Source organism: Athene noctua, chromosome 23 (assembly GCF_965140245.1).
Source record: "Athene noctua chromosome 23, bAthNoc1.hap1.1, whole genome shotgun sequence".
Taxonomy (NCBI): domain Eukaryota; kingdom Metazoa; phylum Chordata; class Aves; order Strigiformes; family Strigidae; genus Athene; species Athene noctua.
The window spans coordinates 4,525,020-4,548,649 of NC_134059.1; the positions used below are offsets into that span (position 1 = coordinate 4,525,020).

At 46.5% G+C, this 23,630-nt stretch overlaps 1 protein-coding gene across 4 annotated transcripts in view; it reads right to left on the reverse strand.

Annotated features, from left to right (window-relative positions):
• ANKS1A (ankyrin repeat and sterile alpha motif domain containing 1A) overlaps positions 1-23,630 on the reverse strand; it is a 110,033-nt gene that overhangs the window by 48,067 nt on the left and 38,336 nt on the right. For all 4 annotated transcript variants that reach the window (XM_074925659.1, XM_074925660.1, XM_074925658.1 and 1 more), the window contains 5 exons: positions 22,848-22,943; positions 22,541-22,737; positions 20,626-20,724; positions 16,592-16,709; positions 9,041-9,612 (listed from right to left, as the gene is read on the reverse strand). In XM_074925659.1, coding sequence (XP_074781760.1) covers positions 9,041-9,612; positions 16,592-16,709; positions 20,626-20,724; positions 22,541-22,737; positions 22,848-22,943 — 1,082 coding nt within the window. The remainder of the gene's footprint in view (positions 1-9,040; positions 9,613-16,591; positions 16,710-20,625; positions 20,725-22,540; positions 22,738-22,847; positions 22,944-23,630) is intronic.

A 23,630-nucleotide genomic window follows, 5' to 3' on the forward strand; every position in this document is an offset into this window, starting at 1 on the left:
CTGACATGCTGCTTCACATTTATTAGCTGCATCTCCGAGCATTTGCTGCTCTTCCAGCCCACAGCCCAGTAAAGCGAGGCACAGCGAGCGCCCAGGGTCGCACCCTGAACTCGCTGCAGCTCTCAAGCATTTTGCAGATTGACAATAATTGAGGTTTGACGTGACAATAGCACAGATAACAATAGAGGGACCAAAGCCAACAAAGGCATCTTTTCTAAAAGCCAGCACGACACAGGCTCAAAATACCACTGTGGTTAGGGCACTCACAAGCAGCAGGCAAGCCAAGAAGATGCTGTGTGCAGACATTCATCTGGGGTGCAAGATAGCAGGTGCTGCTTTACCAAGAGATCAGGTCCTGCCTGTTTCCCTGTTTATCCTGCTGCTGCAAGACACAAGTGGACCAATGCATTTTCCGCAGAAAGGTCTTTGGTTAACTGATACCTGATATTACTAACTGATATTGCAGCCCTGCAGGTAGAAGCAAGGCTGCTCAGTTCCAGCTGGGATACATCCTCGGAGCAGAGGGATGGCTGAATGGCAGCTTCCACCAGGATCTCTGGAAGGGATGGAGCTGCAAATAGTAAGAGCAGAAGGATCTGGGACGATACCTGCTAGCTCCTCAGTGCAAGTGTAATCCTGGGAAATTTGGATCCGGGCCATGAATCTGATTTCTAAGTTGGTGACAGCACATAAACCACTTCTGGTTTAGTTTATGATGCTTCGGCTTATGTTCTCAACATCACCATCCCATAGAGCAGAAGCCTCATATTTCATCGCTCAATATATTCTGCGTATACAAAAGATACCAGCCTGTGTTATGAACTCAGCATAACAAATACCAAAGGCCTGGAAAATATAATGCTCAATTTATTAATTCAAGCTAAACTACAAAAGCAAAGAAGTTGTTTGAGGCACATTTCAACACTTGAACTTGGGAGTTCCCATGGTATATCCTCCTCCAGAAGCATGTGCTTCCCACACACAATGTGAGGACTCACTGAATTTGTTATTTATTTCAAGACATCCTGCAACTGTTCATTAGTGATAAAGGCGCACGCATTTTCTGGCTTAATAACAGTTTCTGAGAAAGTCATTTGGATCAGGATGGGGACTGTTGCTTCATACCACACTCCAGTCTGTGTTTTTGTACAAATCCCCAAATTACAAATCTGAACACATACCAAAAGGAAAGGAACTTATGGTATAAATTGGTATTTCACAACCAGTGTGGTGGATCTGCAGCTTCAGAGCCCTCCAAATATCAATGTTTTTTGGACAAACACCCAGTAAATGTGATGTTAACACGACAAGAAAGATGGCCAAATGTGACAATGCATCTGCTCATAACAATGAAATGGCTGGATGCTGGTTACTTTGAACTCACAATAAAAAAAGGCAAAACCCCTTAAAAAAAGACTGAATCAATTGTCTTCACAGTCATGTTTTCGTACTCTTCCATCCTAACACCCAAAGCCAAAAATGATGTCAGGCTCTTGGTGCAAAGGTTGTCTCCAGCTTGCAGGATGCAACACAGCATGGTGAAGCCCCCTTGGAGACTTGAGACAGAGCTACAGAAACATTTTTTTTTAAAAAAAGTGAAAACTGCTGGAAGATGTGATGTAAAGTGGAACGTAATGAAAGACTGAATTTAGTATGAGCACTGAGGCCAGACATTTCTGTTCCTGCAAAAGTCTTGAAAACTCTAAGGATCACAAGATTGTTACATAACCAATATATCCATCAGAGCACGAATAATTTACATAAGAGAGTCAAAAGCTTCTGATTCAGAAATATTGAGTTAATATACTTGAAAAGTTAACACATAGCAGCAGCGGACTGAAATTGTTATACTATTCTAGTGCACGGCATGCACACAGACTAATGCAGAGCCACGTTCAGCCTGTAATTGGTGACCTATAAATAAGAGGAGAAAGAAGTCATTGTGCATTTAGATCTGTATTGAGGGAATTTCACAAATCCTTCTGAACGCACGGATAGAAGGCTTCTTCCATGCACGGGGCAGCTGATAAGCTGCGATGTCTCACCGCATTTTGCAAACCTGCCTTAAGGAGAGCTGCCCCAGATAGCTGTCTAGTTCCAGATGAATTGATACGATTTCCAGGTCTAAATATATAAAAATCTAAATATTACATCTAAATATATCTAATAGAATTTTTATGTCTAAACTTTGCTGCTAAGTACAGGAATAAAGTATGGATGGTCTTTACATTTGCCTTCCAGATCAGAACACCAGCCAATTTTACCTACAAAACTAGTAAATTGTCTTAATTTGAGTTGGACTGGTTTAGTTCAATATTGGTTTATAATTTTAACAGGCCGGCCATTCGCAATAGATACAAAACAAACCTGGACCGTGAAAACCCAAAAGCTTTCACTTTGAAAAGTTAATCAGGATGGAGAAAATCTTGCCATTGGAGGCAAAGGGAAAAGAGATTCAACATGAGGGATGATGTAAGAATTCCTGACAGCACAGGAAAAACAAGAGGAAATATTGGGATCTGGAGACAATAGAATAATCAGCCCAATAATTAAGTTGATTACAATCCTGATGGACACGCTTGTTTAGAACAGCAGAAATCAGAACAAAAATACCGACCACATTACTGCTTTTCCCCTAAATAATAATAGTAAAAAAAATCTAAAACATTCCAAACAGGCAAAGGGAAAACTGGAACAAGAGCTCAGAAACAAGGGCCAACTCTAGGCAGGGGGTGTCGGCCGAAAAGCTGCAAGCACACCTCCCTCTGAAAACAGGCTCTGCCCGCTCCCACGGGCCAAACCCAGGGCAAGGGAAGTGTTAAGATTTGAACACCTGAACCAGAAGAATAAATTAAACGTTTTCGGGAGGCACCGGCTGCTGGCAAGCAAGGAGGGAGCCTTGTGACCCACACAGCAGGGATGTCCTTGGACCATGCAGGACCAGGGCAGCCAGAGATGCCATGGCCTGCCTGCATGCTGCAGGTGGTATGAATATAGAGAGGTTGAACATATTGTTTTCTCAACTGCGTTTCTCACTGGAAATACCAGTATTTTGATCCACAGCATGGGCCATATGAGAGCCATTACCCGGCAGGTAAGCTGCAGGAGCTTGTCAGAACAAAAACCACTGAGCTTTTACAAGATGCAATTTCACCAGGCACAAAAATAGCAGCTCTCCTCCTGAATAACAAGGGAAATATTTGCATTTTCTTTCAAGACCAGCTTGCAGCTCTGAATTTCAACTTCTAGGCGTCCTTTTAAGGCAGCGGCAGGTTTTGCATCAAGAGCTTTCCTGAAAGTTTCACATTTCCATGCAAATGTTCTTAATCCTCAACTGTAAGCTTGTAATTAAGGCACTAATTCCAGTAGGTACTTAAGCACCCAAGCAGTCCTGACAAGGTTAATGGAGCTCAAGTATTTAAAGGCACCCCACAGCAGCAGCAACCTCCGAAGACTTGCTCCCCAGCTCTTCAAAACCTGTGATGGAAAGCATGACAGATGCGCCATTTACTCCTGGCATCCATCCTTATGTGACATTAAGACCCCCAAAATGGGTCAGCGACAGATGAGGCACCACATCCACAGTTACTGCAAAGGGGAAAGAATTCCTTGAGAGATGGAGCACTACTGCAACTATTCACAGGAGATGAGGGTTGTCCAGTGCTGTAATTAGCTACAGAATATTCATTAATTCTTCAACTAATTCACTTGGAGGGAAAAAAAAAAAAAAAAAAAGCATCGAAGTGGTGGACTGCGCATCTCATTTTTTCTAAAAAAAGCTAAAGTAAAATGCATGTTTTATTCAGTTCTTTAAGTTTCTTTTGAAGGAGGTTTAATCTCTTCCTAAAAGAGCTAAAGACAGAACACAAAGCAACTACCTCATTTTGTGAAATTGATGCTGGAACCTCTGAGCCCAGCGTTCATTACAAATTCAGCATCGGAGCCACTTACTTGATAGCAGACAGCTGGAAGTGGAGGATTAAGGGATGTCAGGAGCCAGGTCTGAGGCTAATTCTCAGTAGCCTGCCTCATTCTTTGCCCCTTAACACTTAACAGATCATTTTTCTTACTGACATCTACAACCCAGAAGAACAGCACCGCGCCTCAACTCCAGACGTCTCTGCTCAGAGCGTGGCTGCAGATATGGGCTGGTGACATCAGATGGCACAGACACGTCTCCTGGATCATACGTGTATCAAGACCAACCACACTGCAATCCTCAAAACCACAGGGTTTGGCACAGGGAGGAGCAGAAACGAGCAGAGGTAACTGCAGGAGCAGAAACCCAGTGTAGAGGCACTAAACCTGAATTCCTGAAGCCAAGACACCACCCAAAGTCTGTGTTTTGCTGAAGCCAAACATCTCCTCCTCTTCTTCCTCCTCTACAAACGGAGCCCATGTAGCTGCTATTTGCATTTATAAGTTAATTTTAAGTTTTCCTTCATCACCTCGCTCCTGCGAGAAATGAGGCTGCCCAGGACACAGCTTCCAAACATCACGTATCAACCTGACAGCATCTAAGGGACAAAAAGTGTTTGTCACAGCCCAACTTCTTCTCAAGCCACGGCAGTTTTTAGAGGCCTATTTCACAACATCTTCAAGCCCAGCCATCGCTTTTCCACCGCCTCCCCCAGGAGATGACAACCCTGCTAATTGCACTCACTGTCAGGAAGCTGCTTCCCCAGCGGAGCTGTGGCAGCTCAGTGAGCGATTGTGATGAAGTTTTGCTTCGTCTTGGTCAGGCTCTGATCTATCAAATGGATAAAAGGGCCTGGAAAAAAGTGCAACAGAAGCTGAGGCAGGGGAAAACGGAACTATTCAACACCAAAACCTGTCTGAGAGTGATCAGATAGCGTGGGCTCAGAAAAAAGCCAAGTTGTTGCACGCAGCTTAGCCTTTGTTAAACAGTTTACTATTCATATTAGACACGTACATTGTCCTTCATCCAGAGACCTGAAACAGCTTATCAGGAGAAAAATCAGTTCAGCCCCTCCTGGAGCACACCCTGCGGGTGGGCGGGTTTGCTGAGCAAATTCCACAGGACCCCAGTACCATTTTGCACCACACAAGGTTTGCCAGCCTACGGCAGGGCTCGTGCACAAACCTGGGCTGATGTGCAGGGCTGGAGCAGCTCTGCAGAGGAGGAAGGCAGAGCAAATGCGAGTTAGTCTGCCCCAGAAAGAGGGTTGGCAGCCGAGCCCGGCACCAAGAGCCCCCGCTCCTCCTTCAGGAGTGCAAACACAGTTTCTTTTCCTAAACAAAACCTCTGTGAGCTGCCACTGCCATGCACTCATGTGCCTTTGCCCTTGTTTCAGTTGGGATGAGTTAATTTTCTTCCTAGCAGCTGGTACAGCGCTGTGTTTTGGATTTAGTAGGAGAATAATGTAGATAACACACCGATGTTTTAGTTGTTGCTAAGTAGTGCTTAGCCTATGACAAGGATTTTTCAGTTTCCCATGCTCTGCCAGGTGCACAAGAAGCTGAGAGGGAACATGGCCAGGACAGCTGACCTGGACTAGCCAAAGGGCTATTCCATACCATAGGACATCATGCCCAGTACAGAAACTGGGGGGAGTGGCTGGGAGGGCGGGATCACTGCTCAGGGGCTGGCTGGGCATTGGTCAGCAGGAGGTGAGCGATTGCCTTGCGCATCACTGGTCTTTCTTGGGTTTTATTTCTTTTTGTTACCTTCCCTTTCATTACATAATAATTCTAATTTTATTTCAGTTATTAAACTGTTCTTACCTCAACCCACCAATTTTACTTTTTTTTCGCAGTTCTCCTCCCCATCCCATGGAGCAGGGGGGGAAGCAGTGAGCAAGCAGCCGTGTGGTGCTTAGTTGCCACCTGGGGGTTAAACCATAACACCCATCTGCTAAATATTTATAAACCGATTCCAAAAAATCAAATTTATCACTTTAGCCCTCAGCCAATTTGGAAGGATTCAAATACTTATGCTGACTAGGACCTCTACAGCCTCGCACACTTCCTCTCCCCCACCCTGCTTTCCATTTAAGTGGAGGATCAAGCATTTTTGGTCCTCACTCCTCTCCCTGGGCTCTTTGCTTTAATAATTTCTCTGGTTTGCTTGCAAAGAGTTTCTGCCCAAGAGCAGCTGAGGGGCACCCCCCGTATTCATTATGCTCCCACGAAGGAGCCAGTGGGTCAGGAGGCAGAGGGGACACAAGCTGAGCAGACTCCTTCGCAGCTCGGAGCACACAGCAGCGCTGTCAGCATCTGTTATTTGGGCCAGGTCCTTGGAGCATCTGGGAACGGGGATGAGCTTTGCCAAGTGAATCATTTCTTCCCCATCCCACCCTTTTGGCAAAGCTGACACCACCTTCCACTTCCAACAAAGGGCATCGGCGGCGCTGGGCTGAGGAAGGGATGTGACCCTTTGCTTCCAAGGAGCAGATTTTCCTGCTGTCCCTGGTCAGTGAGACTAGCTGAGCACAGTCCCCCCTGGCCCAGGGCGATGCTAGCTCAGCCTCTGCCACAGATCCCATCTGTCCACCGACAGAAACACATCCCTCCCGAAGTCCCCGGCACCCCGAACAGACACACCTACTGCTGGCAAGGCCAGCGGGCAAAATCCTCAGCTTGCTGCAGCTGTGTGTTGCACAGAGCTGCACATGGACCACTCCTCAGTTGCCTGCATAAAGACTATTAAAATTAACAGAATAATGCATATAAATCTGTCATTGTTTCCCCTCAACACAGAGGAAGAGCCAAATCATTGCTAACAGGGGCAGCTCAACAAGGTTTTATATTAGCCTGGTAAATTCCAAGGCTGCAAGTTGCAGCTAATTCAGAGCAGCTGCATTATCCCATTCAGTGAACTAATTAAACCTCCAACAACAGCACTACATTTATGTTTAAATCTCCTTGTTGCCATTACGACCAGCTAGATCAGCCCCTCTCCGCACATACAAATCACTGCAAAAAACCCCCAAACGCTCCCCAGAGGTACGTCTTTAACATTTCCTAACAGTCATAGGGGTCTGTTTTAGGATATTTTATAGCAAGAACTTGCCCGACCATATAAACTACTGACTATCAGCAGCTCCATTTTATGCTGCTTCTATAGAAGATTGCTCTGCCCCGTGAACCATGCCCCTCCTGCTGCCAGCACTGAAGAGTGCAGCTGTATCATCAGGAGTCAGAATGAGACCCCAATGCTTCTATTACAGTCTTTGGAAATTAAAGAGCAAATCAAGCTAAAGGCAGTGAATCACCAGCTGCTGGCTTGTGATATATTGAGAATAATATGACAATATTTAACTTTACACGGTGATTTTCAGTGGGAACAAAAACTTTCTGCAAAAAGAGGCTATCGCCATCTCACAGATGGGGAAACTGAGGCAGAGAGGAGAAAGCTTCATCCAGAATTATTTGAGCTGGTCCGTGGTAGCCATGAGACCCCAAGGAAAAACCAGTGTTCTAGCCACAGGATGCTACTACTAGATTAAAACAATTCCACAAATGTTTAAACTACGCCAGAACCCAGGAAGACAAATAAAACCATCAGGTTTTGATAATACACATTTTTTTGAGTTAGATCTGTCCCACTGTAGACCGATGTGAATTTTTCACATTCTTTCTCCGATTTCCTTACCTAAACATAATGGGAAGGAAAAGTAGATTTTCCTCTTGTGGCTTGTTAGGCTGACACTGGGTGGAAATGATGTTTTTTGTTTACAAGCAGGGAAGCAGATCTGCGGGTTCATTCCTCTGAGCAGAGGAAGCACAGGCACACTAACACTTGACCTCTGCTACTAGTAAAGTCATGCAGCACTGTAAAGGCAAAGGCTTCTTCCCTTTCAACATTTGCTGTAAACAGTTCAGTTAGGCACAAAAAGCACAGTGAAAATCACCCACTCTTTTCAAATAAGCCTTCTGCTGTAGAATCTTTCATTAACAGTCATGGTCCAACCGACCCAGGTAATTAATAGCAAAGCCTCTACAACCAAACTGGCTACAGAGGTAAGACAGACCTATCTGACAGCCCTAAAACACTGCAGGGAGCAAGAGGGAGTGAGAGCATGAACTGAAGGATGGGTTTGCACCGAGGAGGGATTCCCACTTTGCTTTTAGCACTTTTGAATACCTCCCTCTTCCACAGAAGATGATTTTATCTCCAAGTCAGGATCAAGAGGCAGCTGAGCATCAGTCAGTGCCTGGAGGACAGGTGAGCCAGGGGCACAACTGTCCCACGAGTTTACACGCCCGGCACACACAGCTCCACACCCCCAGCACCACGCCAGGGGTTTTATTTCCTTTCAGTGTACAAAGAGTGGTTCATCTGAGCTTATCTCTTCTGCAGCACTGCTGCTCTACCAGCAGAGAATCATCTCCAAAGAATGTTTCAGTAATGCTGCGGTGCTGAATTTCAGAGGGACACTTAATCTCGCCTGAGTGGTTCACCAGGGCCAACTTTCTGAGCATGAAATATTTAACTATCCGTGGGCCTCCTGTACTATAATAAAGTGACTTCTAACAAGCCTCTGAAATAAATATGTGAAGAAGAAAGCGGGAGCTATTAAATACCCCAAACACAGGCTAATTACTCTCTTCCTTCCATCCCCACGAACCCAGGACACTGCTTGGCCCCCCCAGCAGCAACGACCCAGGAATAAAACATCTGCAGATGCTGGGAGAGTTCACAAGGGAAAGAACTGGGAAGAGGAGATCAACATAAAGATTTGTGAGGAGCACTCTCCCTCATTTTGGGGATGTAAAAAACTTAACTGGTTTGCCTAAAAGAAGTCAAGCCCTGTATTTGAGCAACTTCAAAAAAAAAGTGGAAAAGTCCCTAATTTCTTGCAATTCTGCTTCTCCCCCACTCCAGTTAAGCCTGTCTTTTGGCATTTAACACCTTAAAGCCTTACAAGTGAGCATTTGCCTGTTAATGCGATGCGAGAGTCAGTAAAAGTAATGAAAACCACCCAGAACCCCCTCCGAAGGCCAGTGCGGTAGAGAGGAGCTCGTGCTGTACAGATTCATTCCTGGCACAGAAGCTCTTAAGCGAGGTCAGCCTTACCTCATCCCACTCCGAAGCAAAGGACGGGGACTTCTCCAGCCTCTTCTTCCCAGTGCTACAGTTGGAGAGCGATTCGCTCCGGCTCCCCATGGCATCGTCCTCTGTTGGAGAGCAGGTCAGAAGATCAGAGTCTGATTTGGACAAGCTGCGGCTGAGTTTGAGCTCGGCTTTAGGCTTGTTCCCCGGGTGGGCTCTGCCCACAGCTCTGTCCCCCTCTTCCTCAGCACCGCCGGGGTGCTGTAGCACGTGGGGCGTGACTACAGTTTCAGGATCCGCCCGGTTGACGTGCGTGTGCTGGACAGTTGCGTAGACCACTTTCTGGTTTTGGTCTGGAGAGCTGGTCCGTACTGATCCCGAGGCAGGTAAGTCAGCATCCTCCAGCTGCATAGCAGGTGGGTGGCTTGTAGTTTCCGTGCCTCCTTTCTCCGTGGAGGAAACGAGCCTGAAAGGGTCCTCACTTATCTCACAGATCGGGGAAGAACCGTGGAGCAACCCTGAAAACTGCTCTGGAACCTGGATGTCCTGCCCGTCAGCAGAGTCCTGGCTGCGGCTGCCACTGCTCCTCCTGTGGTCTTCAAGGGGATGAAAACAGGGGAAGAAAAAAAAAAATTAAAAACGAGGAAGAAGCAGCAAAATTCCAGCTCTCCCCCTGCCCTCCCTCAGCGAGGGAGGGAGAGATAAAGAGAGAACAGTTCAGTATTGTTCCGTGTGCTCAACTTGTACCCAAAGTCATGGCATTTATGAAATTCCAAACACTGGCCTGATTTATGCAATCTGGCAGCTCTCCTTGTTGTTTTATTCCTGTTAACACTAACTATCAGGCCTTGCTATATAAGGCTAAGAGAAGTGCTAACTATATCCTGCAGAGAGAGCAAGTGAGGTAGGAGAAGCAGAGACGGAGGCTCCTGGAACATCTGATACATTTCCATAAAGGCCAAAATGTTATTTAGAGCAGCACTCCCTGCTCTTGGCATGAGCTGCAGGGTGGGAAAACTTCTGGACTGTAATCAACCTGCGAGTTCCAAAATCCGTTCCCCAAAAAAACCACTGCTTTCCTCCCTAGTGGTTTCCGAGTTTAACCTCTCCTCCTTCCTCAGGGGAGAGAAATAAACAGTTTATGCAATAAAAAGCTTGATCAAAAAAGTCTCTCTCTTCCAAGCAAACCACTGAACGCAGAATTGTCTGATCTACTAATGCAACGAGCTGTGTGGAGCAGTGGCTGTCCCAGAAATGTGACACTGTTACTCAGCTACTCTTGCACCAACATCTTTAATATCAGATACCAGGGTCCTGCATAAATCATGAATAATTGACTGATCCCAATTGCCAAGTGTGTGCACAGACATGCGTGTACTCACCTTGGTCACATCTGCATGTGCACTTGAACTGTAAAAGCAGAACTCTGTAAAGCTAAGAAGTGTAACTTCTGTTTACCAAGGATCCCTATAACTGCCTGTAATTGTTTGTAAATTTTAACCACTTCCATTTAGTGCTGAAGAAACCCTCCTCAGTCTGCAGCATCAGTTTTTGCTCCTCAAAGGAACAATAAAGCAAAACACCCCAATATCATGGCTCTGAAATGCAAGGAGGATGTTTAGATGTGAAGAGGAAATTGCTTGTTTTGCAAGACAGCAGCTCTCGGAAACCAAGGCAAAGGAATCCTCATTTCCCACGAGGCAAAAATACACTAATGAATTTTACTTATCTTTAACTAAAAGCAGTCTATTAGCAACAACACTGAGATCAACTCCTTTCCAGCACTAAGCCTGACCAGGTCATTTTCAAACACCAACACCCATCTGGTTTTGTGGTCCGTCCTCACACCAGAAACGAGGCAGGAAAGGACCAAATTAGTCATTTGTCTCTGCAAGCTGCTTCAGATCCTGAGGTCTCCTGCGCCCTGTGTTTGATGAGCGGAGCTAGTCCCTCTCGCAGGCATTTGTTTACCCCACAGAAAAGCTAAAAGCTTTGCCCAGTTGGCAGCTGAAAAGCCTGAATGGAGGTTAACTGCCAGGGCAGCACGCCGGCGGACCCCGCCTCTCGCTGGGATCGAGTGATGCGAGGGCTTATTTCATTCTGGATCCTGTGAGTTAAAGATTCCAGGACAATGAAGTAGCTGTTGATTATCTTGCACGGGCACATAAACCACAAATTCTGCCACTGAAGCTGCCAAGGGGAGGCACATCCCCCACGGGCAGGTGGTGTCACCAGCACCATTCCCAGCGCCGCTGGGGAGGGCCAACGGCAGCACCCCATCAGGAGATCTCAAGACCAGACTATGTTGAATTACTTTGCATAAAGTTATGAAGCTGTAGCGCTGGGGAGAAACCTTAGGAGAGATCAGACATGCTGCATTCATCAGACAGACTGGTATGAATAAGAAAAAGCTACTGACCTGGCAAGAGGGACACAGCATTGACAGGAAAGGCACATTAACCTGACATGGAAGGAAAAACTTGCAAAAATCAGCTGCCTTTCTTCTTATCCTCTTCCCTCGCTTAGAAATAATTTCTTCCATGCCCCAGCTTAACCTTTACTGACATTTCTGCTGAAGGCAGAGAGGCGGCTGGTGAAAGTTTATGCCACGTGCTGGAACACTTGGGTCCAGCCAGAACAAAGTGCTCCAAATCCAGCTCCAGAGACTCACAAAAGGGCTCCTGTTGAACAGAAATCACAGCCACCCATTCATCCTCACACCACCGAGGGCGGGCTTCGAAATACAAGGCAGCTGCCAGGGAAGGAAGGGATGAAGCAAGGGCAGCAGCCCTCGCTCAGAAGATGCAAGGAACATCTCGAAGGAGATATTTCAGAGCACGTAGCACAGGCCTGTGCTGAAAGGTGTGGATAGAGCCACCAACATAGGCAGGGAAGAGCAATCTCGCTCCTTTTCAGCTCTGAGGTGCAGAACAGAGAGGGGGGATGCCGAGGGGATGCCGAGGCTTCAATGAATCCTTTTGGGGTTTCAACTAAAGGTGCCTCAGGACAGGTAGCAGAGAGGCCAGAACAACCACTGGCCATCCCAGGAAGCTGTCTGTACCTTTTTGGGATAGGTTACTGACATGTTTCAGCTCATGTGCTGATCACTTTTCTCATGGCAAAAAGATGAACGGTCCTCATTTTTCAACTGTGCAGCAAATTTGAAGAAGGGGAAGATAATATTTAAGTGCTAGAAAAGCAGAAATATCCCAGTTCTACTGCACTTCCAGGGATTTGAAAGCATTCTCCTCCAGTTACACCTTGTAACTCAGCAAGGGAGTTGTCCTTAACACAGGGACTTCTGTCCAACTCCCCTTGCCCATTTGACACCCAAGCAGAGACACAGGACTGATCCTGACTTCTTCACCCAACGCCTGCTGCAGGTTTCACCAACAGGAGGAACTACCAGCACCTAATGGGAACTGGAGCCCCTTTCTGGGTACAGACTGTCTGCTTCCCAGGGAGGATTCACTTAGATTCCCTGCCAGCAGCCTGATGATTCCAGATACAAAGCACTTCCCCAAACTCCTAACACTGAGCTCCAACCGCCCTGCCTCATTGAATTTCTTTCCCTATATATCAATCATCAGCAAGATTTGTTTCATGCCCTTGGATTAGGGGAATGAAGCTCTTATTGCAGCTGCTTTTTGCTCAAGCTCCTCAACCTTAAAACTAGCACGGGCATATGCTAGCCTCTAACTTTCAGATCAAAAAGGCTCCCCATGCTACATCATGCCAGAATTTGTGAAGTGAGGAGCATGCAAATCTCTCTCCCATGGCATAGAAGGCCAGAGAAGGAAAGAAAACTGGCCTTTAGGGTTCTACTTTAGAGGTGCAAAACTGCAATAAAACTGAAACAAAAGCCTCACTTACACAGCGAGGTACTGCATGCGAGGTACAGTGTGCTCCCCTATCAGTCTCATCAAGCTCAGACAATTTGGGCAGTTCATCCTCCAAAATTTACCTGAACTTGTGCCCTTTTGTGCTCCCTTCCCTACTCCCCTTTTAAGAAAGGGCAAGAAAACACTGTCGTAGTTTCTTAAAGAGATCGCTAATGTGACTCTGCACAGAAGCTTCTAAATACATCATGACAGCAGAGATGTAGGCTTGGGCCCAAGACTGACCCAAGGGGCCTGTCCTCCAGCCATGAGGAAAACAAGGGAGGGCATGTAGGCTGCGATTCTGCACTTAACACTCGTCTCACAGCAAACCAAGAGGTTTCTGTCCCCTCCAACCTTTGTTTGCGATAGCATGTGTCCTCACAGATTCCCAACAGTGATACCCATCCCACTGCTGCTCTAGCCATACTCTGGCTCTCAAAGATCTTTTAAGTCTCTGCAGCGTGGGTTTTTTTTTATCATTGCCTCACTTCAGATCTCTGTTTTAGAGAACAATCATACATCTGGTTGAGCCACTATAACCATAAAGAAAAACTCTAGCAGGATGAAGGGCAAAGTAGGGACTTCAGTGATGTCCCTGCTCATTGCAGGGGGGCTGGACTAGATGACCTTTAAAGGTCCCTTCCAACCCAAACCATTCTATGATTAAAGCTGAGGTTCCTATGGAAGCAGCACAGCAGAACCTCAAGAAATATTAGTTTTTAACAACTATCAGAAGGAACCAAGTGAGTCCTACCTGCAGGTGGTTACTGCTGACAGCACTTGTGGAGGACTCTCCTGAGAAGCCAGCCAGACATCAAAACTCAGAAGTATTTTCCGTATTCTTCCTCCATCAGATCCCTCTGAACGCAGCAGGAGTTGTACAGTCTCCTCCTGGTCAGTTCCCCTCTCTTGGCCTATTTACAAATCCCGTTACAGACTGAATGCCCTGACTTCATGCACGCGATTGCACGTAGTTTCCTTACCAAAGGGGATGGGAAAGCATTTGGCTCAAACCACTTCTGATACTTTGCCCAAAATGTTAGGCCAACTTTTCCCAGTGCTCCAGCATGTGACAGCAAACTGCTGTAACATACACAAAAGGCAACCAAAGCCAGGCGGATAATACCACATTCATCTAGTCACTGGATACAAGACAACTTGCAGCAAGAAGAACAAAGGCAGCTATCACATATGAAAGGCACCATTAAAACCAGCGTGCCTGAAATTCAGCCTTTCAGCTGCCCTGAAAAGCCCTTCTCAATGGCCCGCAAGAATTAAGAGTCCTTCTCTTCTGACCAAAGGCTCCTCCAGAACTCAAGTAACATCTAGAAGTCCGGCCTCTCAGATCGAGGGCCAAGAAGCAATTCAAAGCCATGCTTCAGCCTGCTCCTTGTCTTGGGATTGAGCTGCTGCCTTTGATGCTCCAGGACCCTTCTGATCCAGAGGTGGGAAAATTCTCCAACACCCCAATTAGGGCTTCATTCCCTCACTCGGCCCTTGTTTAACTTTTTGCCAAAACAACTCTGCTACCGCCTCTTCTCCCCCTGCCATCAGCATATACCTTGCATTTCATACTCAGCTATGTCTGCTTCCACAGGCCCTTCTGGCATCTGACCCCAGCTACCGCAAAAGCCAGAAACATTTCCTTTTGTTCCCAGGGTAATAAAGCAGATTTCAAAGCTGATGCAGAGCAGTTATGAAACTCTTATGCAGAAAGAAGCAACCTGTAATGCTGTGACAGAAAGCAAGGATGAACAACACAACAGAAAAATAGCCAGTGCTAAAAGAGAAAAGTAGTTGGTGCCTCATTTCCTACTGGGGTCAAGAGGCCTGAAGTCCCCAAGAGGACAAGCAGCAGGTGAAAGATGACATGGGGTCCTGTCACAGCTCAGCTGCTCCTGCAGTCTGGGGAGAGCTGCCAGCTGGGGACGCTGCCACACGTGCAGTCGTGCCACAGGGATCACTCCAAGATGTTTTGGAAAACAGCTGGTACCCTCTGGAGAAGGGGGACAAACAAGCGTGCCCCTTTCTCCAGGTCCACCATGAAGAGCAATGGGAGATGGCTCTGGCAAGCTTAAGGCAGGCAAGAGATGAGAAATACATCTGCTGGGCCCCTTCCCCCTCGGAGCAGCTCTTCACCTCCACCAGATCAAAGGCTCCACCGCATTAATCACGGAGCTAATTGCATTTAAGAGCAGCCATGTCCTGGAAGATGAGAAAACTCAACTGTATCCTTGTATTTCTCCCACTGCAACAGAGAGGGCTCTAGGTTTGTTACAAACACAGTAACACTCTCCACAGACTGCAAAGCCTGAAGTCACAGTTACCATCTTTCTAGCTGTACATTAAAGGGAGGACTCTGCTCTGGATCCTTAACAGGCTATAAAGATGCTTCCTGCAACCTCTCCATGAAATGGGGCTTAGATGGCCTGCAGCGCCCATGTCTTCAGAGGAAGAGATTTGCATCACCAACCATCAGATACATTACTTGGAGATTTTATTTTAATCTGACACAACTACACCACACCTTCCCGTCTATTAATTAAGCCTAGACACAGTAGCCAGAGGAAGGAGCAAAGCAGTCCAGCATAGCTTGCACTTGAACCACCAGCAATAGCTGCACACTGAAAAGATACCCTGAAAGTTTCTGGTTCAGTGGCTGTTGCCCAAGGACTGTTCCTGGCCAAGACTGCTAAGTGCCAACCTGAAAAGCATCCTAACTTTGCCTCCAGCAGCAAGTGGCTTTGGCAAATGCTGGTGGGAAAACAATGACCTCTTGTGCCCCCCTATACAAGCTAGGAGAGCGGCAGGACTCAAGGAATGAAAGCTATCATGCTGCAAGAAGGGGAAAAAAAGCTGCAGGTTTTACAGGACAGTCAACGAGGCATCACATCCAGTCCTCATTATCCTAAAAGTGAGATGGTTTCCAGGTTTAGAGTCCAAATTAAATCCTTCCAAATTCCTGCTCAGGAGTTTTGAATAAAGCAAGAGATGGTTTTCCTCTAAACAAATTTGGTTGTTGTTAAAGGAAAGCCAAAAAGCCCAGAAATAGCCAAACACAGGAGATAAAGTGTTCCCAGATCCTTTGTAAAGCAGAAAAGTCCCTCTGGAAGAAGAGAGACTAGTTTGATACTTAACGTGGCTATATAGTGGATTTTCAGTGAGTTCGAGAAATGGGTTTGCTCTACACATGTATGTTTTCCTCCTTTGTTAGTTAACATTTCGAATTAGCTTTAATACACAGCAAGATGTTGACTTTAAGACCAGGATAGCAGGGCCAATCATCTGCTGATATGAACATGCAACGCCAGCAGGTCTTCAAATTCAGCTGGATGGAGAACACGGCTCATTTAAAAGCTTGCATTGCTTCATCTCACTTGTAACAACATGGCACAGGCTTCACCCCTCTGCTTTTCCTGACTGTGCACTAGATTTGCTTATTTTCTAAGTTAACAGAATAGGTCCTCACAATCTCTTCGTTGTCAGAACAGCAGAGTTGCCCTTCCTCCACGTACATTTTGTACAGGAACATTTAGATCTCTCCTTTATAAAAGTGAAGATTAGCAGGAAACAAAACAATTGCAATCCAGCCACCACACCCAATAGAGTTTAATTGTTCCAGTTACTCTCTGCCCTCTGTATTTCCCTTACATGCATCTAAGCGAACAGCTCTGCTTTTTGGATGGTCACTTACCTTTTGTTTTCCTATCCACCGCAACTGGCTTTTTAGTTTCTGCTGTAAGCAACAACTCGTAAGGGTGTTCCTCTTCCTCAGCTCCACTTCCTCTGCTCTTTCCTCGTGCAACAGAGGCCTAATGAAAAACAGCACAATGTAGTGCTCCGCAAAGCAATGCTATTTATCCCAGCAATAAAGCACAAGGCCTCTTTATGCCATGGTTTAAGCAAGGAATTGGCAGAGGCAACACCTTCGCTGTGGAGCGTGATCCAAAACGTCCTTTTTCCTCCGCCTCCCCTCAAAAAGAGCCACCCAAACCCCCTTTATTTTCTAGTATTTAATGTTGCTGACAGCTTTCTAGCACTGACCAACTGATTCACTGTGCAAGGTCTGCAGACAGCCTGGAGGGGGGAAAAGAGCTGAGACCGTTATTCCTGTTCATCCCCACTCAGACTTACTGTTGCTATTGGAATTTGCATCGTCATTCACTATTTAGTTCCTGGCCCTATTAGGACATGGTTGGGGAAAAAAAAAAAGCCCAAATCCCTGCCACCTTCTCAGAAGCTTCAGATCTAGCATTTCTAACTTCAGGATGCACTGCATATTTAGGACTAAAGAGCTCTCAGGCAACACTGTATAAACCCAGTTTAACCTCAGGATATGCAGCAGCAATTGTGCTCATTTAAATCCCAAAAAGCTTCTGATTAGAGCTTGTTTGTAATATTGGCAGAGCCTCCAAGCAAGCTGCTCTGGAAAGCCACCATCCATGTGCAGGGATTTGGTCTTGCTGCAGGATCCAAATGAGTCTTGCTGCAGACTCGCACATTTTGGTCTACCTCAAGCCAAGAATGAGAGGCATTCAACATCCCCAGAGAGCCACATGTGCCGTCCCAGTGCTAATGGGGCTGAACTGGGCTTCAAGGCACCCTTCCTGCGTGGTCAGTTGCCTTTCAGCACCATCTCCTGGCCAGACCCTGGCAGGCTGACACAGCCCTGACCCAGGAGCCGTGAGTGCCTACTGCAGCCCAGTCAACCGCGGTGGGGTCAAAGCCAAGCCAGAGAGCAAGAGAACCCGACCTGCTGCCAAGACTGGGAAGAACAGGTCTGAACAAAACACCCCCTCAGGGAGGGCTCTCACACTGCTCACAGACTCCTGGAACTGCCACTGTCTAGACAGCAGACTAAGCACCACCTCCACTTTCTTCCCCAAAGCGAAAGCATCGGCGTTCCTTCAAGGGCAAATAGGTACCTACCTGACTGCAGTCGAGTCAGGACCTCTGGAAGCTTAGGGGCTGTTGGGGGAGACACTCGGGAGTCAGCAGCACAGACAGGATTCCTACATCCCTGTACTGCTTCTGTGTAAGCCCAGCTGGCTTTTAAATCAACTTTTTCAATGGGAGGAAACGGGCTACGTCCGGTGAAGAAAGTATTTATTCTACCTGCTTTGAGCATGAGCCGTCAGGCAGATCTCCTCAGGTGAAGGAGCTCATAATAAGCAAATTAAGGAAAAAAAAAACTTCTGACCAGATGGTGGCACAAAAACATCAGACCATAACAGTAGGTAACAGGCTCTTGCCAGAGATCTTGGAAAAATACTGCACAGCAGCAGCCTGTGATAACAGTTGTAGCCTGGACCTCAAGCCAGGCATTAGTGTACTCCTAAGACTCCCGCAGATGATGATTACTGTGCTGTCCTCTTTCAAACGCACTGAACACATTCAAAGAAGTAGCGCCCTACCAGCACACAGTTCCCAGCTTTTGCTTTCTGAAACTTTTGTGCGTGCATTTATAGGCCTATTTACACTTTATTTTCTCCATCTCTCATCCTTCCAAGCTTCAAATAGAATTTCAGGTTCAAAATTGCTCAAAATGAAGACCACTGTTGCTGAAGAACTGTGCTTGCTCTGTAGGCTCTACAACCAGGAATAACAAAATCAAATAAAACTTTCTTCCAGCTCATCTTTCATTTATTTCTATGTGTTGGGTTAAACATGTATAAATATTCACTATTAGCAAAGGCCAAAAATAAGATGTTGGTAAAGAGCATGCTCTTTCAAGTGTACTTAATCCACAGCAGTGGACTTTGAAAGATTTTGAAAGGGTAACTCACCTCATCTCTCCCTCCTCCCCCACCAGAACTGCAGACCAAGCTGCTAGAACAACCATGGCGCCTCGGCTTTTGTCTGCGCTTCCCTTTCAGAAATGAGTAGTAAACAAACCAAACTGAAGTTTAATTTGACAATGCAGACTCTTATTCATCTACAAGCCCAGAAGGTTTCTGCAGATAGTGAAAGAAGGCACTCAAGCACCTCCAAACAATCAGCTCTTTTGCCTGTTTGTACTGTTTTTCCATGATGAAAGTGAAAAGTTTCTCCTTTACGCACATCTGTTTCGCCTGATAGCCCCATCTTGGCAATGGAATAAAAAGACTACTTTAGAAACTAGAGTTTGGCCCAACCCCAGAAAATTCAATGACTAACTGTCCTGGCTCTAATGCAAGAGCAGGTCTGGAGGATGGCAGATCAGGATGCTGCTCCAAGACGTTTCCAGCATTCCCTAAGTGTATTCCTGTTCACGCCTGTCCAACCCAGGGAGAACATGTTCTGAGATGATAAATAATGAGCAAGAGTCAGAAAAGCAGAGCACCCCAGAAGCAGCAAGCAAAGAAAAAGAATCAGACCCCAAAGTGCCTTATTGGTACGTCTAGAAGGTCACTTCCAGGCAGTGACACACACTGTCTGTAAGGCCTGTCAATGAAACTGGTGGCAAATCAAGATCTCCCCGGCAAGTCACTTTGCATACAAGTCTATTTGCCAACAAAATTTCCTTTAATGGATCATGTTTCCAAAGCTGTTAATGGCAGGACAACACAGCAGGTGTTTTATAATTAAATATGGCAAGATAACTCAGCAGGAGCAGTCAATGCACGCTTCCCTCCCTCGTGTTTATCATCATAAACAAGTTCTGCTCTCCAATTATGCTGTGACCTGCTACCCAGCTCTCCTCCGCCACGGGACTGGTTATCACACCCTGCAAAGTCACTTTAAGAGCAGTGGAAAGATCAGCCCACAATTTCACATTTCAGTTTTACTGTTTATGCACTGTTTGGAGCTTTATTTTCTCTCTCTCTAAAGTCAGTTCTATTAAAGAAAATAAGGTTTACTTGTGTCGCGTGTAGATTTGACACACATCAGAAAACAGATCACGTTTATGCCTTGTAGGAACTTCACCAGATCAACACATTCAAAGCCAAGTGTCTGGTGAACTGGAGTCTGTTCTGACAGCTAGAGGCAGCACACACTCCACTTGTTTTACATACAAACCTACTGCATTTGGAAAAGCAAGGAAATCCACAAGATTTGTTTTCGCTTTGAAGATTTTCCTGGGTGTCAGCAGAAGTTGCCAAGACAGATTTGTGGTTTCACACCCCCCCACACATGGGTCTCCCGGAGAGCCCTCACATCTGAGGTTCACAGGCTGGTGAATAAAAGAGCAATAGAAAGGCCAGGAGCAACAGTGCAGAACAGGAGAGCTTTAGTTTCATCAAAAAGCAGCTCATGGGCATTGACCTCTCCAGAAGACAGCTGTAACAGCTGCTGGGCCAGGTTCTCGGCTGAATTCAAGCCCCTGACCCTTGTCCAAGGCAGCGGGACCCACAAGCCCACGCATCCCCTTCACGGCTGGAGGCTAAGAGGAAGCAGGAAGCCACGGCCCTTTGGGTTTCAGTCTCAAATGAAGAGACATTTGGTGGGATCATTACAAGTAGGCAACAGTCCACATCGTAACGTGATGCAGAAAAAACTCCTCCTAAGGGAATTCTCAGCCAAGAATAAGAAAGTAAGGCTGAAGGTCAACACAGAGGTGCCCTGGAACAAACGCGCAAAGGAAGTTCCCATGGCAAGTGACAGCAGCAATGCTGGAGTGACCGTACTTCAGAGCCACAACCCCACTAGCAGGGGAGGTAGCATCATACTTAGCTCCTTCCAGATTATTAAAACTGATCTTTAAACGCCACTGCTATAAAAAAAACCAACAGATCAAGCCCCACATACCTCACAGGAAGCACCGTGGCCTATCTTCTTCTCCACGTGCTGCTGCTGCTCCTCCTCTTCATCGGGCGGTGGCTTGGCAGGCGGCGGTGGACGTTCTCTCTAGGGTTTAGAAGACCACTGTCAACAGCGTTGTGTTAAAGCACACCCCCCTCTGCTTCCACCAAGGCTAAGTCCACACTGCTGTGAATGCAGCATGGTAAGGACCTCCTCAGATTAAGCTGGGTGGAGGAAAAGTTCAGTCCTAACAGCACAGAGCTTTGCAATGGTTGCTGCCTTTCCTCCTCCTCCTCTCCAGCAGGACACCTATCTGGGCAGAGCACCCTTCCTGAGGTCCTGGGGCTGGACTGCCACGGGAACAGACCACCCGCTCCTGCTCGGGGGCAGTGAGGCTGCACAGGGCCAGCTCAGACCCACGTGAGCACAACTGTGCTTTCGGGAGAATGAAACTGCTCTGGTGGAAGTGGTGTTTACACAGGTTTATTGCTGCGTTACTTAAACCAGTTCATTCAGACCCAGACTGGTAATCTCAATGGCAGAGCTTTCACAGTGAAGGTCAGTAATGAGCTCATGCAAATGGATAGAAAGGGAAGACTCATCGCTTGTGTCTTAATGAAACAGTAACAAGAATAAGTGATTCCAGAGGCACCTTTTATAGTGAAAAACCCTAGAGATCAAGAAACAATGCTGCACTGCATTCCTCAAATACCCCAAGATTGCCTGTGGGCTGTAAGAGCAGCGCTGCCTCGTCTCCATGCAGAGCTGAACACAGCTCTGGGTCATCTCCTGCCCTGCAACGGCTCCATCTAATGGCAAAGGGAAAGACGGCAGAGGCAAACCCCTCGCTCCAAAACCTCGAGGAAGACTTGGGAGAAGCTCTGGCAAGCTCCTGGAGCACGTCCCCTCTTTCTTCTCCCTTTTCACTGCAGTTCAGCCTCTCATCTTTTCTTACTTGTGACAGAGCTGAGCTTATTTCTCATCAGACACTATTAGCACAGGACAGCACATGGATGGATATGCCAGCCAGATTTAGTAAGTAACAGAATAGTGCCCTGCGTACCCTGAAGAGAGATCTGGCTGAAACGCCAGTCTTCTAAACTTTTTGTCTCATTTCACTATATTTGCTAATAGCAGAGGAAAAAGGATGCACCTCTTTGGAGAGAGGAATCATGGTTACAGTACCACCAGCAGTTTAATTGTTCATTGCTGCTTTGCCTTTTGTCCGAAAATACATCCACAGAGTAGGCTTTTGTAAAACCAACCTGAAAACAAACCCCGAAGCTGAGGCAGCATGCTGCAAGGCCAGCACTCCATCCGCCCCATAGCAGCACTGCCACTGCCTGCAACTAACAGAAGGTGAGGAAGACTTCTTTGGAGACAGTTCCAGGAGCTTTGCATTGACTTATAAAGCCTTGAGTACCCTCTACAGATTTCTGCAAGTAATACACACCAAAAAAAAAAAATGTTTCCGCTGCCAATTAGTTTCCAACAGGATATTCTTAAAGATAATTTCTTGAGAGTCTTCTCTTGGGCAAACCAGGGAGCAAGAGAGATAAGAAAAATGCTCCACATGCAAGTTCCCAAAGCTTTCTTCTAGACAAGAGGTCAGCCCTTCAGCTAAGTGCAATGTCCTGATGAACCAAAATTCAGAGGCACCAGTGCAACAGCCAGCAAACAGAAGGATACAACACCAGGTGAAAGTCAGGCACATGGAAGTGGCTACTCGTGTTCACGAGAGAGGTTATGTAAACACGCCTGTGAAAAAGGAGAAGAACCTGCCTGCTCTAATCAACGTCAGGGATGGGTTTAAAGATTTCCTCAAGCTGGGGGATTGGCAGCTTGCTGGAAAAATCATGAAAACAGAGTAAGTTACCTGTCTTTCTAAGGCAAGCAGAGACAAGCACACAGAGCTACATACAGGCCTGACTCCTGCTGCTTTGAGACCAGTTGACTCTGCTTCCTTATTCACAGACTCTCGATCTGAAGATCTCCCACTGGCAAGGCTGTCCAGGGAGTGGCAGGACGTTGCATTGTATAAAGCTTCATAGGGGCTCTCCTCTTCTGGGTTCACATCAAAATCTATGATCAGTTCTGTCACTGCTTTCTCCACATCACCTGCGAGAGGAAGAGACACGCGAGTACATCACGTGGAGCTTCTGCTCCTGGGAAGGCAGCACTTGCAGGGAGAAGAGTGCTAGGGACTGCTGTGCTGTGTGGAAGCCTACCCTGAGATATTCGGCACACGGGATCAGTGGCTGGAACAAGCGGTGCTTGAACAGTCTTCTCTGCAGCTTTGGCACTTTTCTTCCCAGTCGTGTAATCTGCAATGAAGTGGGGTGACAGGGTCAGTTTATGTCAATCTAGTTCTACGTCCACTTCAGCATATGGTACCTCCTCCCTCGTGGATGGAAGGCCAACTGTCAGCTTATTTAGTCTCCAAAAAATAACCAAAGTACATTATTAAAACTTGCGGCTCAGATCCCAAAAATAGAACCGGGCAGCCTCTTTAATCACATGAACAAGGTTAAGGATGGTTCTTTGAACTTTTACAGTCTTTAATCACGAAGCTGCAAAGCTCCTGTACAGACCCAACATCATGGAGCAGATTACTTCATGTTGTAGACACGAGCTACATCACTAAGCAGAGATGTACTTTGGTCTTCTGGAGTCATAAGACAAGAGAAAGCAATTCTAGCTGGAGTCCCCTAAACACAGGCAAAGCTAGAAACATTAAACTCACATAAATCAAGTCAGGCAGCAACATCTCACACAGCCAGCTCGCTCACAGGAGCAAACTAACACCATTTACCTGCAAGAACCTCAGTTTTAAAGCCCGTCTTTGTCTTCAATTTCAGAATAGAGATAATACCTATCAGCCTCAGAGGCAAAGCTTAATTAAAAGTCTGCAAAGTGCTTTGAACCTGTAAAGCTCTCAAATACTAAGCATGAATAATGTACACCAGTTGCATATGCTTCTGATCTTTCTCTCCACAGCTGAGAGGAAATTG